General features: G+C 40.6%; 1 protein-coding gene across 1 annotated transcript; it reads left to right on the top strand.

Annotated features, from left to right (window-relative positions):
* The first annotated feature begins 6,743 nt into the window (after nucleotides 1-6,743).
* Nucleotides 6,744-7,478, top strand: LOC115354074 (serum amyloid A-5 protein-like). Its single transcript, XM_030044249.1, has 3 exons — nucleotides 6,744-6,837; nucleotides 6,973-7,111; nucleotides 7,340-7,478. The coding sequence occupies exons 1-3, from the start codon at nucleotides 6,750-6,752 to the stop codon at nucleotides 7,476-7,478; spliced, it is 366 nt and encodes a 121-aa protein (XP_029900109.1). The 5' UTR covers nucleotides 6,744-6,749.
* The last annotated feature ends 1,588 nt before the right edge of the window (nucleotides 7,479-9,066 follow it).

Below are 9,066 nucleotides of genomic sequence, written 5' to 3'. Positions count from 1 at the left end.
ACACCAGAGGGGGTTTTGTTTCAGTGGAAAGAGCCAAACTGAGTGTCAGAGTGAGAATCAGCGATGGAATAAAGAGTGATGTGCTTGTTTCCTCAAAGCATGACTCTTCAGCAGGACTACTCCTCGTCCACACTGGCATGCAGGGACTGGACAGATACAGTAAAAATGATTACAGACTACATGGAACTGCTGCTAGGCCCTGCCCTTACTGAAGCTTGACTTCAGAGTGCTGTCATGACTGTGGTTTAGGGAGAAGGGAATCCCTCTGAGAGAAATTCATAGCCCATCTAAAATTTGCCATTAGCAGGTTTCCTGCCCAAGGGTGGAGCCAGCACATCTAAAGTGAGGGGGATGGAATGTTCAGGAGAAAGATTTAAAATACTACGACTGCTGCCACTACTACTGCTAGTACTAACTTATTCATGTCACTTTTATTGAGTGTATATATCAACCCTTTGAAACCCAGGAGATTTTTGAAAGGTTTTATTCCACCCTCTTAACAAAATTAACTTATAGATAGATAGATAGATAGATAGATAGATAGATAGATATCCAAACATTAAATTTAAAGATTTGCCAAACTTAAGGTTTTGAATAGATACCAGGTCAGGCATCCATCTGGTTCTCAAGATCTCAAGTCAGTTTGGTCAGTTTTCAAAAGGTTAAGTGCTGGTGGAAGGCATCTGAGCACAGCCGTTAAAAAATGCAGTAAAGGTGAGGCAGGAGTTAACTGTTTAATGACTGGACTAACAGTAACAAATTGTAGGTGGAAAAAAGTGCAGGGGACAGAGGGGACACGTTCCTGAAGTGTCCCCTGTCTCTGCTACGCCGCTGTCCCTGCTACACCAGGGTGTTACGACAGTAGAAGAAACCAATCACACCTAAGCAGCAACCGGCCAGTAGTAATGAAACGCCACATAAAGCCATCAATAATTGAACCTGAAGTGGATGCCGCTTTCTTCAGCACTTTGATGTTAGCAGTCAGATTAGATGTGATATTAATGCGGCTGTTGGTCAGGAGGTTGGATCGGGAAGGGCCCAGCAGCGAGGCTGGCAGGGATTAAAGCACAAGACGAGATTGGACGGGCTCCAACGTCAGAGGCAACTTGCCTCCACATGAACCAGGTTGATGTAATGAGGAGCGGCAGCAGCAGACAGGCTCAAGTTCACAGATGTGCACCTGTATGACGTGCTCTCATGCTCTCATACAGGTGTGTATGCGCTGACGTGCTTTATGTCCAACCTACATATCACTAAACAGCAAGGCGTGAGCCAATGAGCACGCCCTTTCACATCCCACAGGGACTTTGTTCTTGAACAGGTAGTGCCACAGTTGAATAAGAGGCAATGTGAGTGGTCTTGTGAGTCATCGGCCAGCTATGCCAGTCCTGAACAACACTCTCAGCAGTCCCTCTCAATCCCTGACCTCACCACCTAGCAAACACAGGCAGAAAGATAACAAGAGACAGGAAGGAAAGAAAGGGAGGTTTACAAACAGTGAAAAGCAGTCAGACAGCATACCAAAGGTGTAGAGTGAAGCAGGTGAAACTCTGATCTCACCGACAAATTCAAAGTGAGGACCGCAACTGCCACGCGTACCTTTACCACCAGGAAAACAACAACACACAACACACAATCAATGCCAACACGCATAATATCACCACTCCACTACCACCATCATCATCAGTATAAGATAAAAGAAGTCAAGCATATGCAATGGGACTATAGTCAGTATAATTTTGATTTTCTTTTTGCCCAGTGTGTCTGTTCAATACCATTAAGTCCTTAATGTAACAGTACAATAAACAGTTAACTAGTTTATCTTTAATTTGTTTTCATCATTAAAGGCTCTTGCAGTGAGAATTGAAGCATCTGTGTTTAGTAGGACACTGAACCAAGAGAAACAAAGTCGGTGTCCTCCAGACAGTAGACAAAATCTCATAACCAGCTGCCTTATGTAATAGTCCTAATTGACAACAGTGAGCTCACTGCAAAAACAGAGCAACATGAATGAGTGTTTTTGATCTAATCCCTCTAAGTCTATGCAGACTTGGCAAAGGAATTAAGTCCATCTTCAATTTAATGTTAGAATAAGTGGACAGATCACTGGTTACATCAGAGGTGATGCTGGAGATCATGTTATTTCTTTAGCATATGAGTTCAGCAGAGACACATAATGAGCCAAGAATAGCTTTAATGAGTGAAAAGTGCATCCTGTCCGAAATGTCAGCCTGGAACAGCTGGCTCTGTTAGAGCGCAGCCAAAGCCACAGACTGGAGTTCGATTTTTTTCTTCCCAGTGTGTTAAAATTAGTAAATTATATCTGCCTCATAATGTCAGACACTTTGTGTGAAATAAGACTGCCAATGCAATCCCTGCCTGGAGTCTGGAAAAACATTCATCAGCACTGCTGGCTCTTCAGATGTTATTTGTGGGCTCCTTTGTACTTTAATAAAGAACAATTACTGTCTGAGGAACCACACCTCTCTGCTATGTGAAGAAGTGCCCCACTGGAGCATCTTACATGATATACTGTAGAACCAGATGGTTAAGCAGTACTATACAACGTGAAGTACCACTCATCGATCAATCATCGACTTTGACCCTAGTTTGAACTGAAGAGTTTGATAGTTGTTGGATTGTTTTGGAGTAAATATGACTGAGGAACAACTAGGTGCTGAGATTGGCTTTTTACATGACAAGGTTTATTTACAGCCTCCCAAAACCAGAATCTACACACCAAAGCAGCCTGTTGAGACTGTTATGCACCTGTATGTCTTAACACATACCTGACACTCCACTAAACAGGTACTTGTAGAGAAAAATTGCTCAGTTACCCTGTTATTAGTATCCACTGTAAGATCCACTCCCAACTAACAGAGTGTTGCTGCTGTGAGGTGATCAGTTTAACCAAAATGATTAATCCCACATTGTAATCTCAGAGCAGTTTGCTGATTGGCTGCCAGATTCCACAATATTTGAATGGACGGCCTGTATATGGCAATTAGGACTTGAGGCAATTATCTGCAAATTTGCCTATTTTTTCAGGAACCACAGAAGATAGGGACAGGGGGCAAATACCTGCATGTTCAGTGGGTTCTGGTGGACTGCCAAAATAAGGATATAATCATATATTTGAACTGAGCTGCCAGGTTCTGATATATTTGAATGTATATTGTAATCTGCCATTGAGGCAATCTGCCAATATGGAGCCTGGTTTTGGCAGATAGAGTCTACTAGTCTGTCTTAGCTGTTAATCATTTGGGGTATAAAAAAGCTCCTGAAATGCTAAGGCACCTCTGCATTTAGTTTATTCCCAAGAATGGCAGGATCTACTTCTTTTTTTTACACTTGCCTCTGTCACAACTGTCTTTAGTCTTCTCTCTCTCTTCATCAAGCACACACACTCACTCCTCTGTCCCGTTCTCCTTAACACACACCTACTAACCTAAAGCCTTCCCCCCCTGTAGTTGATGTCATGTTTATAGTAACGTTATTAGGCCACTGCTGGCTATTCATCAATAACAGATACCTAACGTTACACATGGCTGATTGTTGACTGATTTGATCAGATTTAGGCTACCAGCTGACTGGCTGTGGGTCAGTGTGGATCTGGGATATGAAGAGCTGATTTGCTGATGTCAAGTAGAGGCGTGTTTTCCTATGAGAGGTCGGGGGAAACTTACTGAGCTTTCCTTGTACCCAGGCCTGGAATTTCATTATTTTAGGGGCAAGGCCACTTGACCTTTGGTGTTGTCAATTTTTTGATGGCACAAGGACCCAATGCCTGGGCAGCAAAACCATCAAATAAAACAATGATTTTAACTAAGTACATAATCAATTTAACTTAAGGGGTGATGATGCTTCATATTTGATAAAAGCTCAGCATTTTTAAACCCAGTTGAGATCTCTGAGAAATTAGAACTTTCTTATTTAGTGGACATGACAGGGTTTACCGCTGGACAGTCTATCCTTTTTACTATAAGCACAGCTTGGTTTTCACTTTGGATTCAGAAAGCAGATTAAAACAACACAAACATGTAGCTGGTGATGGGAGAGCCCCCTCTGCTGGACACTTTGAACACACAGCATAACTGAGCAAGAAGACTTTTTGGTAATGCACTTCTCCATTACATTTCAAATGCTGTACTGATAAGAAATTAAACAAAACAACTGATCAACAACCAACCATAATAAAGGAGTTAAACACAAACTGGTTAACAAAACAACTGCAGAAAATGTAAAGAAATAAGTATCTGACCGTGACACAGAAGTCTATGACTACAGGAGGGTCAACACTGAGGGTTTCATTCTCATCAGAGGAGGATGCCTCATAATCAGGGACCTCCTCAACATTATCCTCTGTCAGACACATTCTCCTATGTCACTTTCACTGTCAAGCAGCTGTGACAAGACCTCACTGGCAGAAAACCTTTGCTTAGCGCTCATATTCAACTGAGAGAGAGCATAAAGTAAGAGTGCACAGAGCAACAAGAGAAATTATTTAGAAGGCTGCTGTGCAAGCTTTTATATGTTTGGTCCTCCCCATGTGGTGGGAACTATCAGTGTCCTCGCAGGAACCATCTTTCCCCTCCCTCACAGCGCGAGTAATATCGAAGTTCTCGTAGGTATTATGTTTTCCCCTCCCCCATATCCCGCCATATCAGTGGTTCCTGGACTTCTTCAGGTATGGTTATGTTAGGTTAGGCACTAAAGCAGAGGAAGGTTTTTTGAAGATTATCAAATTGCAGGTTATATTGACCTCAATATCATCCAAAACAACCAAAACAAATGTGTGTAAAATGGTGTTTTATACAACTAAATCAGCCTGGTGTCAAATTGACCCCAAACAACACCGATGTGTACAAAGTGTGTACAGGACATTGAAAACATATCATCATGTGAATTTCATGTTTACCCGGTAGTACCCATTAAATTAGGAAAAGTCATTAAATATGAAGCAAAAACAGCAACAACAACAACAACAACAAAAGATGTTAATCATTTATTTAGAGACAATAAACAATGAATGGGGTCAAATTGACCCCAAACATAATAGGAGGTTTAAACAGGGCTTCAAAGTTGCTGAGGCATTTCTTCCAAAGTTTAGTGGCTCTGATCTCACATGATGAACACTTTTGGATGGTACAAATTATTAGAGCGGCCAGGATGGATAAGAATGGAAAGCCCATTTTTGCAATGCAAAGTTCAAGTTGAAGTTGAAGTTTATTTAAAACCCAATATCAGTGTTTACAGTCTCAAAGGGCTTTAGAAAGTTTACAACAGACTGGACGACACCCCCTGACTTAATCCTCATAACAGGAAAGAAAAAACCCAGCAGCTGTAACAGGAAAAACTGGAATAAATCTAGAGAAGGAGCACAGAGAGGAGAGGCCTTCCTGACCAGACAGGTGAGCAACAGGAGCCGAGCCAAAGAGAAAATGACAAACATTACAGTCATAAAGCAAAAGAAAAAACACTAGCAGGAAAATCCCAGACAAGACGTCCTTCTTTGTTTTACTCATGAATAATGAAAAATCTACAAGACAAGTGACCAGCAAATTAGCAGAAAATCAAAAAATACAAAATAAAACAAGCAAATAAATATATGAATAAATAAATAAATAAATGCATACATACATACATACATAAATAAATACATAAATAAAAAGAAATCTAAAGGGAAATATTACCAGAAAATTATATTCATAAAAAGGAAAAGAACATGAAATAAAATTGCCCAAAATTTGTAAAATAATATTTGAGTTTTTTTTAAATACTCAAAAAGTAATAATGATAATAATAATAATAATAATAATAATAATGATAATAATAATAAAAGGGTGAATACAACTTTAGCTCAACAAGCGAAACCCAAAGTCCATGCTGAAGAAGTGGGACACCTTAAAGGACTATTCCACAGATTTTTGAATGTTTGGTCCATTTGCTATAATTTACCCACATTTTACATCACAGCAAACCATTTTGCAGATCATGCAGGGGCACTAAAGCTTTCACAGGCAAAATGTCCTGATTTTCAGCTAACTGCATGGGTTTCAAATATGAACTCTATTGATCCACTGATTGGGAGATTCTCTTTTTTCTTGCACCCTGAGTCTCACCTGGGACATTTCTCTCTGCCTCCACATAAATGGGACAGAAAATATAGCATCTACTGAAGCACAAATATAGGACCAGAGCCTGTTTTGATATTTAAAGCATAACAGATCTGACGTGTTACATGCATGCCAGTGTCCATGAATACAACAAAATCTTTTGGTAGTAGAGGCAGGCAGACCAGAGAACAGGACATTACAGAAGTCGAGGAGAGATGCGACAAATGCAAGAACCAAATGCCAAGCAGTGTCTTGCATCCATGCAGTTTCTCTGTTTACATCAATACAATGCAGACTCTGCTCCTTTCACTTTGTCACTGCAGTTGAACAAGCAAGGAAAATCCAGAAACATTTCTGCCAAAAAATGCCAGACTTCTGAGCCCTCCTCAGCTTTGGAGGACTCTCCAGGATTGCGAAACTCTTTCCAGGATGGTATATAAGAGGAGTGACATCGGCAAGAGACTCCAGTATCCAGTCCAGCTCATCAGGCTCCCTCCAAACTCTGCTCAAGGTGCAAATTCACTTTCATCTTTTAAAAGGGATGAGGAGCATATGTGTGAACACTTTTTGCTGTTCTGATGAAAAGGTTTGCTGCTTACAGCTGCTGTCTTTCCTTTGCAAACATCTCCAGCCATGAAGCTGCTGCTTGCAGGACTTGTTCTGGTTCTCATCGTGGAAACTCAGGCCCAGTGGTACCGCTTTCCTGTAGAAGCTGCTCAAGGTGAGAAATGTGGCATTTTCCCAGCCTCAGCAACAATTTGTGTGACTTTTAGGTTGGACAAGCAGCATTAGTGCTGTAGTATGTGAAGTGCTGTTTCACGTGACAGAAATGCATCACTGTTCTCCCTCTGCACAGGAGCTCGTGACATGTGGCGAGCCTATAGCGACATGAGAGAGGCCAACTGGAAAAACTCAGACAAATACTTTCATGCCAGAGGAAACTACGACGCTGCCCAGAGAGGCCCAGGAGGCAGATGGGCAGCTGAAGTGATCAGGTCACTGTCACTATGTTTTATCCCAACATACAGTTGAAGTTGATGCACATGTGCTTTATGTCAATATCTCAAACAGACATTTCTTGAGTCAAACAGACTTTTATGACTTGCTTTCATTCTTTTGAATTTCGTTTCTGGGGAATGCTGTGATGAATGTCATTTGATGATGTTGACAGCATCATGAGTGTTTGTGACTGTGCTGATATTCAGTGTCTCTCTCTACTGCAGCAATGGCAGAGAGTGGATTCAGGGAAACAGCGGTCGTGGTCATGAGGACTCTGCTGCCGATCAGGTGGCTAATCGCTGGGGACGCGACAGAAACGATCCCAACCATTTCAGACCAGAGGGACTTCCTGACAAATACTGAGGACAGAAACATCTGCACAACAATAACATTTGGCAAACACAGTAGTACCAGAAACATGTTGCAGTATTAATCAAAAAAATCACAATGAAACCATGCCTTGCTCATTTTCTTGTTGCTCTTCTGTCAGAATCTCCTGCCTTCAGCATGAAATGGAAAAATAAAAATGATTAAAAGAGCCTCTTTTTCTTTTTCTTTTTTTTTTTTTTTGTGCACTTATAATCAGTAGGTTAATATGAAGCACCTGGATTAGAGCTGTGCCCTGTGCATTGCTGTGCCATTAATAAAATGTGTAAACTGAATCCAGGAGTACAGCCACATGTGTTCAGACCGACACAACAAGAGCAAAGTCCAGATCCAGAGCGAGTTCAGTAACAGGCCTGAAGACTGAGCTCTGTGTCAGAGCCACAGTGATCACACCTCTGAATAACCTCATTTACATCAATAATCCCCTCAAACAGTGCCAATCTGACCACAGAGAGAGGATGAACAGGGTAAAGGTGCAATCCATTTTCTCCCTTTCCTCTGTAAATGAATGTATTGACAAATTAATTTCAGAGAATAAAATACCATTATGCTCCATTTTGCCTCTTGTTCTACATAGAATAAAAAACATTTGATCCAGTTGCTAATTTCCAGTCTCCAGCTTTTCTTTTAAAACTGTCATGATGTGAAATGAATCAAAGCTAAGTGATCTGTATGTTTGTATCAACACTGGTTACATGAAGAATATATAGAGAATATATAAAGAGTATAATAAAGTGAATTGTGTAGTAAAGTAAAAATATCTCAGCTATAGAAGGGAAGTCACCACATGTCACAATAAAGCTTCATGCCTTTTGGGCTTAAAAAGACAGTAGAGATCAGCAGAGTATCAGTGTGAGGAGGCCACTTTCCATCTGTCCAACCATCACACACACACACACACACACACACACACACACACACACACACACACACACACACACACACACACACACACACACAAAGTACCATTAGGATTATAGGTAAGTATTCTGCTGATGTGTGAACCAGCAGTGGCTGTTTTATTCGTCATTTTTTACTGTTGTGAGGCATTTGGATATGTAACCCATTTTAAACCCCACTCTGACATTTCTTACAGAGTTTTTGTTTGTTTATTTGTTTGTTTTGCTGTGTGTCTGCTTTGTGTAAACTCGCCCAAAAAAAGAAATGCACGCACTGGTTTTGTTTAGTTTTTTTTTTTTTTTTTTTTTTTCAGTTAACTAAAATGTTGTTTCCCCCCACACCTAGTATTAAATCTATTTGTTATGTTGTTTTTGTTGTATTGTCTGTGTTTTTGTTTGTATTTTATATGGACCTGAGTCTGGAATAAAGTTTGTATGTATTAGGTTATACTTTAGTTTTAGTTAACTATAATAACCTTGCTTGAGACCTTTGAGAAATTACAACTTTCTCATTCAGTGGACATGACAGGGTTTCCCACTGGACAGTTTATCCTTTTTACAATAAGCACGGCTTGGTTTTCACTTTGGATTCAGAAAGCAGATTAAAACAACACAAACATGTAGCTGGTGATGGGAGAGCCCCCTCTGCTGGACACTTTGAACAC

Source organism: Myripristis murdjan, chromosome 3 (genome assembly GCF_902150065.1).
Source record: "Myripristis murdjan chromosome 3, fMyrMur1.1, whole genome shotgun sequence".
NCBI lineage: Eukaryota > Metazoa > Chordata > Actinopteri > Holocentriformes > Holocentridae > Myripristis > Myripristis murdjan.
This window is presented reverse-complemented; position numbering and strand designations above follow the sequence as displayed.